The sequence below is a fragment of the Myotis brandtii genome, unplaced genomic scaffold (genome assembly GCF_000412655.1).
Source record: "Myotis brandtii unplaced genomic scaffold, ASM41265v1 scaffold157, whole genome shotgun sequence".
NCBI lineage: Eukaryota > Metazoa > Chordata > Mammalia > Chiroptera > Vespertilionidae > Myotis > Myotis brandtii.
In genome coordinates, this window is record NW_005355708.1 from 3781432 (window position 1) to 3799422 (window position 17991).

The 17991-nt window shown below is 49.2% G+C and overlaps 2 protein-coding genes across 2 annotated transcripts in view; both read left to right on the top strand.

The window, feature by feature from the left end:
* The window catches only part of KRT32 (keratin 32, type I), a 7783-nt gene extending 6227 nt beyond the window's left edge, over positions 1-1556 (top strand). Inside the window, exon 7 of the mRNA XM_005861825.2 lies at positions 1140-1556. Within this exon, the coding sequence (XP_005861887.1) occupies positions 1140-1269 (130 nt within the window). The 3' untranslated portion in view covers positions 1270-1556. The remainder of the gene's footprint in view (positions 1-1139) is intronic.
* Positions 1557-11218: 9662 nt separating this feature from the next.
* KRT38 (keratin 38, type I) lies at positions 11219-15043 on the top strand. Its single transcript, XM_005861827.1, has 7 exons — positions 11219-11710; positions 11897-11979; positions 12757-12913; positions 13300-13461; positions 13551-13676; positions 14166-14386; positions 14911-15043. The coding sequence occupies exons 1-7, from the start codon at positions 11219-11221 to the stop codon at positions 15041-15043; spliced, it is 1374 nt and encodes a 457-aa protein (XP_005861889.1).
* Positions 15044-17991: the final 2948 nt, after the last annotated feature.

Below are 17991 nucleotides of genomic sequence, written 5' to 3' on the forward strand. Positions count from 1 at the left end.
TGGGGGGGAGGGTCTGAATCAGGTCAGTGAGGCATCAGCCCCCAGCCGCAGTGCAGGCAGAATCACAGGGCTTGGTGGTTGTCTGTGTGCAGGACACCGCTGTGCTGTGGACTCCTGGGGGCTGATTACTGTTCTCGGTAGTTTCTGATTCTACATTCAGCCTTGCTTCTCTGTCATTTAGAATCTTGTCCTCCAAGGCAAGAGTTGCAAAGTCAAATATTTTCCTAGGGCCAGGCTGTTAGCGTACCTGAGTGACGTGGCTCATGTAGGACTGTGGACCACTAGGGAGCTAGGCCTTGTCCAATGAGGGCGGCACCACCCCTCAGGGCATTTCTATCACAGGAGAGTGGCAGCATTGCTGGATCGTCTGATTGTTCAAGGGGAGTCTGGATTTCTTTTAAATGTGAAGTTCTCTTGAATTTTAAATATTTCAACAAATTAAAAGACAACACAGTGCCGGCATTGCCAGCTGGATGTGGTCCTGGGGCTGCCTGTCTTGTCTCTGGGGCTACTTGGTGTCCATCCAACATCCAATCCGTCGTTTCTGGTTTTGAGCCAACACCTGTCAGTCTCTGAGACCATCCTTTTCCCCTTTGCCATATGTTTCTTCTATATTAATTGGTTAGTTCATTTAGTCAATTATTAAGAGTCTGCTCTAGGCCAGGTATGCAAGGGGCATGCATCCATGGCTGCTCACCTCACTGCTCACTGGGAGAGAGTTCATACTAGAATAATCACACCGCTCTGGAAGGAGGTACATGGTACCACAGGGGGATTTGACACAGAGAGACCCAGGGGGGGCTTCAAGGAGGAGGTGACCATGGAGTTGAAGGAAGTTGCTCTTTGTCCTGAGTACAAATGGGAGCCTCTGAAGGTCTTAAGCAGGGGAGGGAGATGATTAGATTTGTGTTTGTGGAAGATCGTTCTGGCCATCAAGTTGACAGTAGCTACAAGGGGTAAGAGTGGGGTTGGGAGACCAGTAAGGAGGCCATTGGGGTCACAGAGATGAAGACGATGAAGGGTGGGACCAGGGAAGTAAGCAGAGAAGGTGAGCAGTGGGTGCATTTGGGAGGCATTGGGGGCAGAACCTGCTGCCCACTCCGGCTTCTTTAACCCCTTCATGTGCCCTTCTTCCGCAGGTTGCCCTGTAACCCGTGCTCCACTCCCTCGTGTCCCCCCTGTGTGCCCTCCCCCAGTGTGCCCCGCACCGTCTGTGTGCCCCACACTGTCTGTGTGCCTTGCGTGCCCTGCCCCCCGGGCCGCTACTGAAGCCCCTCAGTGCTGGTGGATGGATCCTGGAGGGACCAGAGCTGGACAGCCGGTGCCTCTGCAGGTCGAGCCTGACCTGGGTTCGGTCGCCACCAAGAGAGCCGGGCCAGCAAGGAAGACTGAGCAGTGCCAGGTGGGCCGTCTGTCCACAAGGCGCTCTGATACTGCAGGGGGCGCCCTGGCCCCCATCTCTTAGTAACAGCCTCTCCACAGGCTAATTTGCTGATGTTTCTAGTTCTCTGCTGCCTCAAGAACCTGTGTCCTTAGTCAACTGGCAAATAAAGCCGCATTCAGTGGCCCTGCAAACATCTTTCTCTATTTGTCATTTACGACGCTGTGTCCACCAGCCAGTACCGCTGCTCAGTGGGCATCAAGAGGAATGCGGCCAAATTCTGTATTTGTTGTATGGCCCTGCTTCCACAGAGGCTTGAGAGGCATTTGCCAAAAAGGCCCACATGCCAGAAACCAGTTAAAACCAGGCTACTGGTTCAGAGCCAAGTAATAAAAACATAAAAAGAGGAGGGAGATAATTATGCCAGAAACTTAGGCCAAACAACTGTAGATGAGAATATTCCTGTGATGATCCCACCCTAAGCCTCATGGCAGCTGGTACAATGGGGTCATTCATTCATTCATTCATAATATCCTTACTGATTGCTTGGGAGGTGAAGGTTCTACATCATGGGCTGGTTACCCCAGGCGGTGGCCCCCCAGACACCTTGTTAACGCCCCATTAAATCCTTGCAACAATCTATGAAAAAGGCACCATTATTTTCTCCACTTTACAAATGAGGAAACTGAGGCCCAGAGAGTTAAGAATCTTGCTCAAGATCACACAGTAAGGACTCAAATACAGTCCTTCAGGCTCCAGAGATGCTCAACCAATTCATATTCTCAAGTAGCCCTCACTATTTGCAAACGACAGCTGGGGGCCAGGGCATACCAAAAATGCAAGTGATCCCCACCATCCAGGCACTTCTAATTAGAGAAGGAGCTAGAACCAGGATGTGTAAGGCCTCACTCATGCTTCAATAAGGGCCTAGTAATAAAATAATAATAACCATTTCTGCCACTTACTGAGCACTTGTGATGCACCTTATATTGTATTGTGCACATTACATAAATTAACTTACGCAGTTTTCATGACCGTGCCCATCTTCGAGATGGGAAACTGAGGTGCAGAGAATGGTTCAGTCGGTTGCCCAAAGCTACATGCAAGGACAAAGATTTGGACCCAGGTCTAGCTGCTTCCACTGTAGCATTATTCTAACCACTCTGCCTCACTGCCACATTCCAGAGTATACACACGACACAGACTGGGAGAAAGTCCTGGTTTGGGGAGAGCAGAGAAGGCCTCACGTAGCTCAAGCATGTCAAACTTGTGGTCCGCGGGCCGCATGCCTCGTTTATTTGGCCTGCGTTAGCCTTTGAGTTTGACATGCTTGATGTAGCTGGTGGCATCTGAGATTGGCCTGGAAGGTTGAATAGGATGTCTATGGAGCAAAAGAGAGGTATAGGTGTGGGTTCTGCAGGAAAGCAGAAGTCATGTCTGGGGAGGAGAGGGGGGGAGCGCATGAGTGGCCCTCCTGGCGGGAGCAGTAGGTTCCTGTGACAAACTAGTGGAAATAAAGCTGAAATGGTAGGAAGGTCAGACCGTGGGGGGCCTTGGTTACCCCACAAAGAGCCTGGACTCCATCCTGAAGGCAGTGGGAGGGCTGCTGCAGGCCTTGAGCTCAGATGACATGACTGGGGGGCGGTGGGTATTGTAGAAAGTTTCACAAAGGAGTGTAACCAGGACAGCTGAGAGGCAGGGAGAGAGCTGATGAACAATGTGGCAGAAGCTGAAGGGTCTCACCTAAGGCAATGGCAGTGGGGAATGGAATAGTAAGGGATCGACTGGGGGGACTCAGTGAAGGGCTCAACTTGGCAACGGTAGATAAAGAGGAGAAAGCCGGGAGCAGGAATCTTGAACACCTTTTTGCACCTCACCCTCTGAATGCGTAGTTCTTCCTTAATGAGCTGAGGTGATGTTTCTATTAAGAATCTGCCCTCTGGACCTGCCAAGAAATGATGAGAGATGGAGTGGCTCCTGACACTGCCTGAGGCTGTTCAGACAGGATTCCACATGCCTGGCAGACAGGGCCATGAGCCTGACGGGAGACACACAAACACACTGCTCAGCCGCTGTGGTTCCTGGTCGTGTGTGTGTGTGTGTGTGTGTGTGTGTGTGTGTGAGAGAGAGAGAGAGAGAGAGGGAGAGAGAGATTTTAATGAGCTGGAACGCCATGGCAGGGGGGCTTCTAATAACTGAGCACAAACCAACATTCCTTACTTTCAGTCCCTGTGCAAAATTTGTCCAGAATGTGCTCAGCTTGATTAACAGGACAGACTAAACAGAACCAACTCTTTGGCTCTAAAATCCTAGGCCCATTCTGTCCAACATGGTAACCATTACCTATACCGGGCTGTTTAATTTCTAAGTAAATAAAACAGATCCAGAGACACGGAAGCATGGAACAGACTGATGAATCTCAGAGGGAAGGGGAGATGGGAAGAGATTAATCAAAGAGCTTATATGCACACTAGAGGCCTGGTGCACGAATTTGTGCATGGGTGGGGTCCCTTGGCCTGGCCAGCATCACGACCGATCAAGGCCGGCCGGGAGAGGGACCGTGGGAGGTTGGCCGGCGGCAGGAGGTTGGCTGTGGGAGCACACTGACTACCAGGGGGCAGCTCCTGCATTGAGCATCTATACCCCAGCAGTCAGTGGGTGTCATAGCGACCAGTTGACTGGTCATAATGGTCGCTTAGGCTTTTATATATATAGATATCCATAACCCATGGGCACAGACAATGGTGCGATAGGCCTGGGGGAGTGCGGGTGCAGGGTGTCAATGGGGGGGGCATTTTAAATACTTTCAACAATAAAGATAAATTGAAAAGAAAGAAAACTTCAGTCACACTAGCCACATTTCAAGTGCTTAAGGCCGTTGTGTGGCTGGTGGTACGACACTGGTGTGTACAGATAGGGACTATTTCCATGACTGTAGAAGGTCTATTGCACGGGTCTGTCCTAACCTATCAGAATCAAAAGCAGCCCTACAGTTGGCCTGGCCCAGCCTCTCATTCACAGACGAGGAGTCTGCAGGCCCAGGTTGATGGAAAGATGTGCTCACAGACACACAGCCAACAGGTGGGAACTGGAGCCAAGTGTTCTGACGCCAGCCAGCGGGTCTCTCTGAGCTTGTTATGCTTCCTCCAAGCACCAAGGTTTGTTATTCTTTCAGGCTAATAAACATTTCCCTTTTCCCCTTCTTTCATGCCCCTAAGAACAGAGGCACTTTCTCTGAGATGCTGAAACTCTTTCCTGGGAATATAGTTTTCCTTTAAATAACAACTAGCAACCTCCAAACTCAGCATCCCCTCATCCTTCATACATCCGGCTCAGTAAGAGCACAGACCACAGGCTGTGGCCAGAGTTGCCATGGGAACAATCACACTAGAGTTGTGACCCAGGCGTCTAGGCCCCTGGACCTCATGCAGACTTCTGCAGGCTCCTTCCCCACCTCCCACCCCCGCCCCCAGCACATACTGTCCAGTCCAACCTAACCCTTGTTCCCACACCTGTGTATCCTCCGACTTGCCAAGACCTGTCTGACCACCCAAATGCCCGTTAAAGCTTTTTATGTGAAACCAAGCCCCACAGCCCAGGGCCAGGAGTGCCACCCCCTGCTGGGCACAGATGGCCACCACCTTTAGTGTTTGGATGGTACTTCCAAGTTAGAGACCTCCTGAGCTGTCCTCCTGCCTAGCCCATCTCTCTTATTTGATGAATGAGGAAGACGGGGGCACAGACTTTGGGAAATACGTCCACCAGCACCAGGACCTTCTGGAAACTGGACCCAGTGCTACCCACATGGGGGATTCTCAAAGGAACCGTGTCCTCATATCAAAGCGTTTGGCTTTAATTAACCCTGGTTTATAGGAAGACTTAGGCAGGGCTATGGTAAAGCAATAAAACCTCTGGTGTATTTGATGTTCGGGAGAAACTCCCACAGGTAGCAGGATCCTTTCCAGGTGGGAATGAAAAAGAAAGAACTTGGGTTTCAAAGGTGCAACTCTCCCTGAGGCCATTAAAGAGTCTGGGACTCAGGCCTGCCCCTCACTGTCGGGGAGAGAGGCCGCCTTCTGAAGCAGGAGTGAGGACCCGCCGGGCAGAGCTGCCTCCAGGAAGCCTGGCCAGAGGGCGATGGCTCTCAGAGAGAAAAGTCCAGGAGTTGGACACAGTGACTGGGGGACGGGTGAATTGTGGACTGAAATGCACTAAGTCAATCTCCCCCTACCATACTAGGGACACTTTCACAGCATGATCAAGAAAAGGTATGCCTGGCCCAGCCTGGCCCGGCTGGTATGGCTCAGTGGTTGAGCATCGACTTATGAACCAGGAGGTCATGGTTCAATTCCTGATCAGGGCACATGCCCAGGTGACAGGCTCTATCACCAGTAGGGGGCATGCAGGAAGCAACCGCCCAACGACTCTCTCTCATCATTGTTTCTCTCTTCCTCTCCCTTTCTCTCTGAAATCAATAAAAACATATTTACAAAAAAAAGGGTACGCTAGGAGATAACTGGGAAAATCATCAACAATAAAAACACTATCTTTTGGGGTTTCATACATTTTAGCACACGAATATAATGATCTCAATTTTGCTAAACAGCAAGTTCCTTTGAAAGATCATTTGATGGCTTATCTTTTGAACCATTGGTTGAGATAGGTTTATTTCTACATAGTCCTCTCCTGTAGCCAAGCACACAGATGAGCATCTTGCCATATGGAAACCATCAGTGCTGCTGGCTTCAGAAATCCTGGGCTGGTGTCCTAATTCCACTGCGAACATGCTGTGTGATTGGGGCAGATCCCCCAACCTCTATGTATCCCGGTCTCCTTCTCCCCTTTGGAAATGGGGGTCATTCTACCTCCTTCCCAGAGTCGTTGGGATGAATGCATCCGAAATGCCTAGCACGATGCCAATATGTTGTAAGCGCTCGATACCAGCTTGGTTGAGGAAGATCAGCTTTGCAACAAGTGCCCCTGTCTTCTGAGTTTCCCCAATGTCTATGGCAGCTGAGTCACTTTTCTGAGCCATTTGAAGCTCAAGTTTCAGAAATAACAGCAGCAGCCGCAGCAACAACGACACACAGACAGCTTTGCTTTGCTGCAAAACTATAGAACATCTGGATCGACTTTCAGTCTTGGTCTAAATGCCTCAGTAAAGTGGAGGGTCCAGTATCCGAGACCCAGAGTCCAGTACTGGAGTCCACCTGGGTGCTGCCCTCCTTCCAGCCCTATGTGCTCTGAAGGATCCAAATTTTAAGCCTCGTTCACTGTGCTGTGTAGAGTGATGGTCAGTAAACCACTGCTCACAGGTCCAGTCCAGCTGCTGCCTGTCTTGGGAAATAATATTTTACTGGAACACGGCCACACCCATCACTTCCATATTGTCTATGCCTGCTCGGGGCCACAGGGTGGAGTTGAGCAGCTGTAGAGCAAAGAGACTGTCTGGCCTGCAAAGCCTAAGCTATTTACCACTTGGCCTTTTCATAGGCAAGGTGTGATGCAGAAGAGAGAGGATGTGCTGGGTTGGAAGCCCCAGGTCCCAGTCCTGACCTTGTGGCTGACTTGCTCTGTGCCCAGAGGAGCTCACAGCCCCTCTCTCCTCTCCAGCGGAACTAGCTCTTGGAGTTTAGTTCCAACACCTTAGCACCCTTCCATTCTACGCCAGTCTCTCTGGGGCTCCTGCCCTGAGACTAGAGGACCCCACACTCAGTGAACTCTACCTCTTTGAGAGCACCACTCCAGAGAGACGCCAGATGAGCAGAAATCCTCAATAGGGTGTCATTAAAGAGATAACATGAAAGATCCCTGTGAGCAGCAGAGGGCAGTAACAAGGGATCCAAAGGCAGTTACCTCTCCCTTGTACGAGGTGGGGAGCTACTTATGGAGATCGAGTAGCTGACGGATGGCTGTTCTGATGGGAGTGGACATGAGGACATCCTGGGGGAAGCTTGCAGGTTGCACCTGCACCCCAGGGGGGAGATGAAAGGTCCGGGCAGGGGAGCATTCTCACACTTGGGTGCTTGGCCCTAGTAACAACCCTGAGACTCAGCTTTCTAGGATCATGGCTTCTAGCTGTATCAACAACTGCTGCCCTTCAAGCTTTGGGAAGTCGGTGTGAAGGCTCCTAGCTCCAGGCAGGCTGTGGCAAGCAGCTGCCCCAGGAACTCCGTGAACTCCGTGCCCAGGGGCTGCCCAGCCTCCAGCCCCACTGGGGCCCACCCACAAGGGAGCCGCCAATCTAGTAGCCATCTCCCAGAGCCTATGGCTCATGGCTAGTCCAGCCTGGACAGTTTTGTGGGTCTGAGCCCTTACCTTGTAGAATCTGACACTAGCTCCAGGCATATAATGCTAGAACTATAGGACATTTAGATGGTGTCACAGAGAATTGCTTGGTGTGTGAAAAGCCCATACATCTAGTGTCAGGAGTATCATCAGTATAAGAGAAAAGAAAAAAAACAAACAAACAGGAGTACTTTTTCTAGATAGTTGCAAAGGAAGACTAGTTTAAACTTATAGGACATTCAGATGGTGTCACAGAGAATTGCTTGGTGTGTGGAAAGCCATACATCTAGTGTCAGGAGTATCGTCAGTATAAGAGGAAAGAAAAAAAACAAAACAGGAGTGCTTTTTCTAGATAGTTGCAAAGGAAGACTAGTTTAAACTATGTTCTGCTCGTGGGCCATCAACAGGGTAATGGGAAGGAAGATGGTGACAAGTCTAAAGACCTCAGTGTGAGGGTGGCACCACCCTCACAGGCCCAGAGTGGAGCTTTGTCACAAGTGTCTCCCCCACTCTAAGACAGGGACTGTGTCTTTTCTAGATGCACCCCTGGTGTCTAGAATATGTCATGGTAGGTGGGAAAATAACACTGATAGTGAATAAACTTTGTGGATCATGGGGCTGGACTAAGAAATCAGATGGTAAATTCTATCTAATTTGTAAGAAAATGTGCCTTTTCCATTCATCAAAGCTTCAAGAATTGCATAACTAGAATAATAAAATGATATGCTCAGCCTCTTAATACTTTAAAAAAGGAAAAAAGAAAAAAAGAGTATGTTTTTCTTGACCTCTGATTTTCTTTGCCACCATTTCCTAACACCTGGGAGACGTTGCTACACACAGGAGTTGTCTTCAATCTTTGCACCCACTTGGGAGACATTGCATTAGGAGGCTCTACACACAGGAGTTGTCTTCAATCTTTGCACCCACTGCAATGTGTGATGACGGGTGATGTTCCCACACAGGGCACAAACCCCTGGATGCTCCCATGCATCGTCCTGCAGGTAGGCTGTGGGTCAGGCACAATTTTCAGCTGCCAGCCTGCAACTCCACACCTTCCTCTCCCACTGGTTGAGATACATCAATAGGCAAAACACCATGTTTGAAAATAGCATCTCAAGACCACCGCTCCCTACTTCTATTTGCAGTAGACTTCCTGCCTCTGGAGACCAGTATTTCTAAAGTCAGAATCAGCCCAAAGAACTCGTGCATACAGGTGAGTAAAGGAGGGCTAAAGGGTCCCCTCCATCTCTCCCTCTGCCTCTCCACTCCTTGTCACAGAACCTGGTTCATATATGTTCACCAAGGGCCAAGAGTTAGGAAGGAAGGCAGTTTTAGGTATGAGGGCAAGGATCCTCACCCCACATTCACCTCCTTTCAGAAAAATGCAAATCAGTAGAAACAAGCAATTTTACAAAGGAACATGCAACACCAGTGTCATTATGCAAAACAGCATACTCAATAGAAGCCCAAGCCAGGATGATAATGAGCTTAAATGAAGAGAAGCATCATCCAAACATATAAAGCTTCAACAGTGATGTTGTAAAGTATTTATGTTGAGATGGAAGAAATCGCGGACTTTAGCCAATGAATGAATCCTGCCAGAGAATAAGGTCAAAAGATGGATTCTATTTATCAACTCAAAAGAAATAACTTTAAAAGTCAAGTTCTCTAGCTCACAGAGAAGATTGTTGCTATGTGATGAGGTGGAGGAGAGCAGCAAAGGGGTGTCTGAAGATGTAACCTATGCAGATTGCACGCAGAAGCCTCTGAAGGAGGGGATGGCCTAGCCTGGTAATGACTTCTAATTATGGTGTCTGCAAAGAGCTATTCATTGATGAGCTCCGAGTAACCCTAGGCCTTTCCTTGAAAACCCAACTTGAACAGAATTCTCAAATTCTGTATTTCTTCTCGATAGAACTCCAATAGCCTGTGTTTCACATACACATAGCTGGTTCATTCAGAGATGTCTGTTCAGTTTTGCTCAGTGCTCAAAGCACTGGCAAATATTCATTTTTTTCAAAGATCTTGTTATAACCACTTTGTAGGCAGGTCTTACTCTACATTAGGTGTTGTTCAGTCTTAGGGCCCTATCTATCTCCTGCCACAAATTTTGAGAAGACTTTCTGGACCTCAGCAGGCAGCTAACTTGGTTCCCCAGTACCAAGAGCCAGTAGGGTGTGCTAGAACTTTCTCCTGGCATCTTCTGGCATGGTCCTTGGAGAAACCCTGCCATATTGCTTTGGTACCACAACATCTGTATTTTCTGAGACACAAAGAGGAATAACATAGAATCTCAGGTTCTTGTTTTATCTCTTCATGTCAACTTCTTGCCCAGTTTGTAGGCCTTTTAATCCTTCTTAGTTTTGGTAATGACACAGTTGTTCTGTTGGGATGGTGGTGGCAATGTGGGGGATGGGCTGGTGGTCAAGTTGAAGAGAACAAGGATAGGCTCTGGAGTCAAAAGAAACTGATATTGAGATCAGGCTTTGTCATTTCATAATGGAGTTGATCTTAGAAAAATGACTTCACATCCCTGGTCCTCAGTGCCTATTTCTTTCTTTCTTTTCTAAAATTAAAATAATAATACACACCTCGCAGGATGGTAAGAAGGATTAAACAATAGCATTGATCAATCCCCTAACATATACAGTAGGTGCTTGATAACAGACTTTAGAATCAAGGAAGTAAGAGGACACATCATGACTCTGATAATTCAATGTCCTTTGAGTTTCATGGCCAATTCTTATTTGGGATTAAAAAGATTATTCTCATTTTTGTTTGTTTCTGGCTTCTTGAGCTCACTTTTCTTGGTTCAGAGTAAATGGTTTTCAGGGTCACTCTGATACTGATGAGCCTCTCAGACACCTATGGCTGTCTGAGTTGTGGTTGTTTCCCGATGGACTTTACATCAGGTGTGTGGCACAGAGCCCTGCATGTAGGATGGGCTGGGAGATGTATGCTGAATGAATAGACTTATGGAAGTTTTTTGCCCCTTGAGTGAGTCTGAAAGGCAAACAACTGAAGAAAAAAGAAATGTAGAACTTATTAGTAACCCAAATCAGAACCAGTATAGGGAAGGCTGGTTGATTGTAAACACAGAGAGTGCCACTGCAGTCACAGGGGTCTGTCTCTCCAGCTATTCCAATGACCCACAGTAACAGTCATGCCTTAGAGTGGGCAAATCAACAAGGAGGCCAACCCCCATCAAGGTATAAACATCCAATGGCTAAGAGCACTTTTGTTCTTTGAAAAATAATAAAAGCTTCCCTGTCCTCCCACCAACAGACAACCTGATATCAGAGCCAAGAGGCACCTCGGATCATCAGCATCCCTTTAATGAGGTGAGGAACTCTTGGTGGTAAACTCAACAGCTGAGTAACAGGATGGCGGTACAACAACAGGTCGAGAATCAAGGCAGTGAGGTCAAAACACTGAGCCAACACCCATCTGGGATGGGGTATAAAAGGCCCAGGAAGGAAGGGGGTTCTCAGACTCGTGTCTTGGCCTTTCCAGCTGCTCTGAACCTCCTGTGTAGCGTCAGCCCACACCATGACTTCCTTCTACATGACCTCAAGCCAGCCTCTGGGCAGCATCCAGAATCCTGGAGAAAGAAATATCTGCCCCTCCTCCGGTGATATTGGGTACCACCCCGGCTTAGAGGAAAAGGCTGCCTGCCAGGGCCTCTTGGCCAGCCTGGCACATGTCAACCGAGTTCGAGTGGGGACCACCCCGCTGGGCCGACCCAATCTCTGTCTGCCCAACAGCTGCCACAATGCTTGCCCCTTGCCAGGAACCCGCAACATTCCTGCCAACATCGGAAGCTGTGGGGCCTATGGTGAGGGCACCCTGAACGGCCATGAGAAGGTGACCATGCAGTTCCTGAACGACCGCCTGGCCAACTACCTGCAGAAGGTGCGGCAGCTGGAGCAGGAGAACGCAGAGCTGGAGACCAAGATCCGAGAGTGGAGCAAATGCCATGAGACCACCATGTGCCCCAACTACCAGTGCTACTTCCAGACCATCGAGGAGCTCCAGCAGAAGGTGGGGTGTGGAGTAGTCTGGGGTGTGCTGGGTCTGAGGGAGGTGGAGGGCGATGGCAGGCAAAACCACTGAAGGCTCAAAGAGCTTAGGGTTCTTGGGTTTCCTTGAGCAGGAGGGTGGACACCACACATAGGGCTGGAGCCCGTGTGACGTTAGTGTGTGAATGGTCTTCCTGGTTTTTCTTAGATCCTGTGCAGCAAATCTGAGAATGCCAGGCTGGTTAGCCAGATTGACAATGCCAAGCTAGCTGCCGATGACTTTAGGATCAAGTAAGTAAGAGTCTAAGAAGGCCTAGAGTGACTCCTTCCTCCACCTAAATCCCAAATGTCCAAGCATTTGTTGAGTGAGGGAATTACTGTTCTGTTTCTTTCTTCCTAAATTCCCAAATTAAAAACAAGTAATAGAAAGAAGGTAGAGAAGAAACAACACCATTAAGTCAAGCATGTATGGCATAGCCTCATGTTAGTCCTATGTCATCTATTTCCCTAAAATGTAAGATAAGGATGCCTGAGCTCATTACTTAAGAGCAAAATAGGGTGATTTCAAGAATAAACTGAATATGGGAAGCTATTGAATTTCACATATCAGTTGGAATAGCCACTTACGGAGGGGTCAGTGTCCAGATTTAGCTATGAAGCCCTCAGCTACCAGGCATTTCCACTCAATAAAGGAGAGAGATGAACAAGTAGCACAACACAAAGAATAAGGGAGCAAATCAAGATCCAGGCTCCTGCTGTTGCTTCTCTTTCTTAACAATAGCCCGTGAAATGGCCCGAGCCCTGTACTGGGTCCTAAGACACATGTTCTTAGGCAAGTCAGTTAACTTTCTGAACCAGAGTTGCTTCAATGCACAATGGTAAAAATATGACTGCTTCCCTAGACCACGAATCCTTTGAGAGGAGGGGATGTGTCTAATTCTTCTCTGAGGCCAGAGACTGAGCACAGTGAGCAAATGAGGATCCACGGTGCTCAGGGGGTGGGAACCGGGGTCAGGTGAGAGGGGCTTTCCTTGACATCTGTTGACCTTGCATCTCCTGTGTTGGAAGGCATGAGAGTGAGCACTCCCTGCGCCTGCTGGTGGAGGCGGACATGTGTGGGATGCACAAGCTCCTGGATGACCTGAGCCTGGCCAAGGCCGACCTGGAGGCCCAGCAGGAGTCCCTGAAGGAGGAGCAGCTCTGCCTCAAGAGCAACCATGAGAAGGTCTGGCCCTGTGGCTGCAGACTCATGGTGGTGGTGGTGGTGATGGGGGGTGGGGTGTTGGGCAGGAAAGGGCGCCCCTCCCACCCTGTGGCTGTAGGATTGGAGTCAGTTGGCATCAGTATAATGGGTTGATCTGGGTTAGAGTCAAGCTGACTCTGTGGGATGTGGCAGATGGGAGTTTCTTCTCCAAAGATTTGCCTCATGAGTTTAGGAAGGTCTCCAGATGGGTTCTTCTCATTGGCCCTGGCAACAAGACCTTTCACATCAGTGTGTATGTGGAGTCACTCCTCATACTGCCTGTCAGGAGAGCGGTTCAGGTGCTGTCTGCTCTGTCAAAAGCCCTTTTCTCACTTGGGGTTCTTTTGTTGGTTCTTCTGTCCCTGCAGGAAGTGAACATTCTGAAGTGCCAGCTGGGAGACAGGCTCCGGATTGAGCTGGACACGGAGCCCACCGTGGACCTGAGCAGGGTGCTGGAGGAGATGCGGTGCCAGTACGAGACCATGGTGGAGACCAACCGGCGTGACGTGGAGCAGTGGTTCGAAGCTCAGGTGAGGCGGTGCTGCGGAGCAGGGGGCAGGGGGAGCCTGGCTGCCATCTGGGCAGGGTAGTGATCACGTCTCTGTGCACTGTGCTTCAGTCTGAAGGCATCAGCCTGCAGGCCTCGTCCTGCTCTGAGGAGCTGCAGTGCTGCCAGTCGGAGATCCTGGAGCTGAGATGCACGGTGAACGCCCTGGAGGTGGAGCGCCAAGCCCAGCACCATCTGGTATGGGTCCTCCTGCACCCGCAGGGCACTGCGAATGCCACTGCCACGGCCTGGTCACAGCATATCTGAGAAGTCTCCCTACTCAGTTCTATAAACATTAAGTTTGAGCTTGATTTGGGTTCCTCTCTCCTGGGTGGAGAAGGCTTGCTTTTAAGGCTAGTTTGACCCAGAAAAATGGTTCCTATTACATGTTAACTCCACTGCCTTCAGAATCAGGTGTGGAGGTTCAGGCACTCATTTCACAAGATTTTGCTGGGTGTCTCCTTCATGTCATGTGTTGGAGGCTTAGGGGGAATATGACACAGTTCAAGTTAGACTTTTGTGTGTGTGTGTAAAAAGTCATGGTCACATTGATGATAATTTCTTCAGAGCTCTAGAAATGCCCTGTGACTTCTTGGAATTTGCCACCTGCCTGGTGAATTCAGCCATGATCTTCACTGCTGAATTTTTCATCCCCTGGGACTTTCCCCCCATTATTTCCCATTATAGAAAGACTGTCTGCAGAACTCCCTGTGCGAGGCCGAGGCCCGCTTCGGCACCGAGCTGGCCCAGATGCAGTGCCTGATCAGCACCGTGGAGGAGCAGCTGGCTGAGATCCGCTGCGACCTGGAGCGGCAGAACCAGGAGTACCAGGTGCTGCTGGACACAAAGGCCCGGCTGGAGTGTGAGATCGCCACATACCGGAACCTTCTGGAGAGCGAGGACTGCAAGTACGTGTCATCTAGGCAATTTCTGGCCAAGTCATTCAGCCGTTTCTCATAAGCTCCTCCGGGTAACAGAAGGGCAGTCTTCACAGCACAAGGCTCTCCATGCACCTGTGGAGCCACCACTGCCAGTGCTGCACACACTCTGGGTCAGAGGTGGAGTGAGTGTGCAGGGACTGACTGTCCCTTCAGAGGAGGCTGCCATCTACCAGGTCTCTTGGCATAGATTTGAACCAGTGGGTCTTTTGGACTTGCTTTTCCTTTTTAAAATCTTTCCTAGTATGTTATACCCCGTGGGATAGAACCGAACTCTCTTGTACAAAACCTTGATTCTGGCAGGCATTGGAGAGATCGCTCGGTCGAACTCCAGAGGTCCAAACTAGGCGTCAGTGGGCAGAGGGCTTCAGTTGCATCATGTCCTGTGGTTTGGGAGTGAGGACCCCTTCCTCATGCTCCACACACACATGTAGCAGTGAGCCTTCTATTAATTTCCACCCCTAACCTTGTCCACCTTTTCCATCTCTCTGCAGACTCCCCTGCAATCCCTGCTCCACGTCTGCCGCCTGTGTGCCTCCCGCCTGTGCTCCTCGCCCGAGCTGTGCCCCCTGCACCACTTATGGGCCCGGCTCAGCCTGTGCAGCCAGCACTGGGAGCCGGTTCTGAATGTCTGTGGACCAGCGGAGGCGGCTAAAGCAAGGGGATACCCACATAGCAATGCTCATTAGACATTTCGGAAATCTGGCTTCTAACCATTACTGACTTTCCGCATGCATAGGCCTGTCCAAACCTACCAGGAAAAGTGGGATCTCGATGGGGAGCCTTCCCTCCCAGCTCCCGATTTTCCCAGATGGGCTCCACACCTCCCTGGCTGGGTCCCGATGACCAGTGGTGGCTCAGAGTATCCACCTGGAGACACTCAGGGATGGGATCCAATGGAAGAATCATTCGGGGTGAGTCTAGGGCAGTGATGGCGAACCTTTTGAGCTTGGCCTGTCAGCATCTTGAAAAACCCTAACTTAACTCTGGTGCCGTGTCACATATAGAAATTTTTTTTATATTTGCAACCATAGTAAAACAAAGATTTATATTTTTGATATTTATTTTATATGTTTAAATGCCATTTAACAAAGAAAAATCAACCAAAAAAATGAGTTCGCATGTCACCTCTGACACGCGTGTCAGAGGTTCGCCATCACTGGTCTAGGGCATGACTTGAAGTTGTGTTTCAAGGACACCGATGTTAACTTGAAAAATTTACCCACTAAACTTACTTCATTTGTGACCAGGGAAGTGAGGAACAAACTTCACTGTTTAGGATTCCCCCAAATTGACTGTTTCTAACATCTCCAGGCCTGGATAATGGTCCCAGAGGGAAATATGGGACTAGAAACTGTATATTTGATCACTTCCTCTTCCACTTTCTCCTGCCTCCCTGCCTAGGAAGCTGGTTCCACTTCCTCCCTAGGTCAGGGGAGAACCTCCTTGCAACAAATCTGAGTTCTCTCCACTCAGGATCCCTGTCATTGACAAAGGGCCAGGCTCGCCTCTTGCTATGTCAAGGAACCTTTCACATTAAGAAATCTTTCTTCTCTATAAATACTGCCTCTCACAACTATTGTCTGGCTAGACTCCCCTCTTCATCTAATTTTCCAGTAAAATTTCAACAGTGACTTAATTTTTTCTAGCATGTCCCCCTGAAGTATTAAAACCTATTGATTCAACAGGAGAGGACTGCTGGCCACAAGGGTTTCAGGGTAATGGAAAAATAGATCACAACAGTATCTTCAACATGTTTATGTTTGCTTACTTCCTATGCTTCCGCTCTTGTCTCCCACTCTTCCCTGTCCTCATCATAATCCAGCCACAGTGGCCTTTCTGTGCAGGACGTGCTAGGAGACCTGTCCCTGCTCTTCCTCCTCCCTGGAATGCTGTCCCCCTCCTCCCTTCCTGGTTATTCAGGTCTCAGCTGAAACATCACTCCCTCTGAAAGATCCTGCTTGATCATCAGTCTTCGGTACTCACCTCTTCACTCTCTATCCTGTTTATTTTCATCTAAGTATCTCTCAACAGCTCAATTTGCTTACTTGCCTATTATTTTCTCATTAAAATGCTTCCTTGAGATTAGAATGTGTCTACTGCTGCTTCCCCAGGGCCGAGGCCACCACCCGGCACAGAGCAGATGCTCAATAAACATCTGTGGAAAGAATGAATGTGTCTAGACCTGATTTTATCATTGACTCGCGATGGGGCTTGAGAATCGCCGGAGCCTCAGTGTTTTGTTCCTGCTATAAAATGGGGCTAATGTTACCTTTCCTACTTACGTCTTAGATCTGTCACGGACCCTAAGTGAGATGGCAGAATTAAAACACTCTGAAAGGGAGAAAGCACCATATAAACCTCCTCCAGAGCCAATATCATACCATGACTAGGAGTGTGGGTCCTGAGACAGACGGGTCAGGTTCAATGCTCACCCCGGGCCTCCAGCCTTTTCCTTGAGGCAGTTAAAAGAAAGTTCCTTTAGCAGCTAAATTCAACCAGAAACAAAATGATATACTGAATAACTTGCTTTCCAGAACAAATTGTATTTGCATTTGTCCAAAGAATAAGGAACCTTTGCTTTGAGGGGCAGAGCCTTCTTAGCAACCCCCTTATACCGAGTTCATCCAAGGAGAGGGGACCCCGTTTTGTGGGTGGTCTTGTCTTCTTTTCCCCATTGGACCCACCAGGGTTAAAGTGATGGGGAGACACTCAGGAATTCCAAGGGTCACTGATGACTTCTGCAGAACTTCGTTTTGGGGGGATGTGGATTATATGTTTGCAGTCCTGATTTCTAAATGTGGTTGCCAGGTGGTTGGAAAAATAGCTCATCTCAGCCTCATGGCACATCCTACCTTGTGGCTCTTTAAGAGAAAAGGTGACGTGGAGACACAGAGGAGTGACACTGCCACCAAAGTCAGAGTCAAGGCCGGCCTGGTTCAAGGCAACCTGGTCTTCATGGGAAGGAACTGCCTGTTTGCATTTGGGCCCACAGCGTCCAGCGCTGAATGTGGCCCGTGGTGAGAGTGTCCTTCTGGAAGAACCTCTTGTGTCATCAAGTCATTTTGTCTGAAGTTGATTGACTGGGCGGTGTTAAGGGGCAGGAACTGGCTTGTCCCCCTTCTTATCCCAGTGATCTGAGCTTTAAAAAGCTCCCTCTGCAGGATTGACATCTTCCTGAGAAGAGACTGTTGTGTGTGTACCCACCTTGAAGGCGCTGCCTGTCGGGAAAGCTCCTGTCTCCTGCTTCAGCCCAGCTCCAGTCTCCCACCTACACCTGGTGGGCTTCCGTCCTCACCACAGACAGCAGCAGCAACATCACACAGAGCCTGCTCTGCTCTCTTCCTATGATTGTTAAAATAAACACTGAACCCTAACCACACAATTTTAACTGGAGCTTTACGTAGCGGTGGTTTCCTCCTGCTGGTGTTAAATGCCATCTCTTCTCTCTGAGAACTGAATGTCGTTCTCTCACACTCAGAAAGGCGCACATTATAAGCCCCTTAAACTTATGAAGCAGAGGGGCTCACAGGAGTTCAATAACTTGACTAAGGCTGAGCCAGGACTTGGACCTA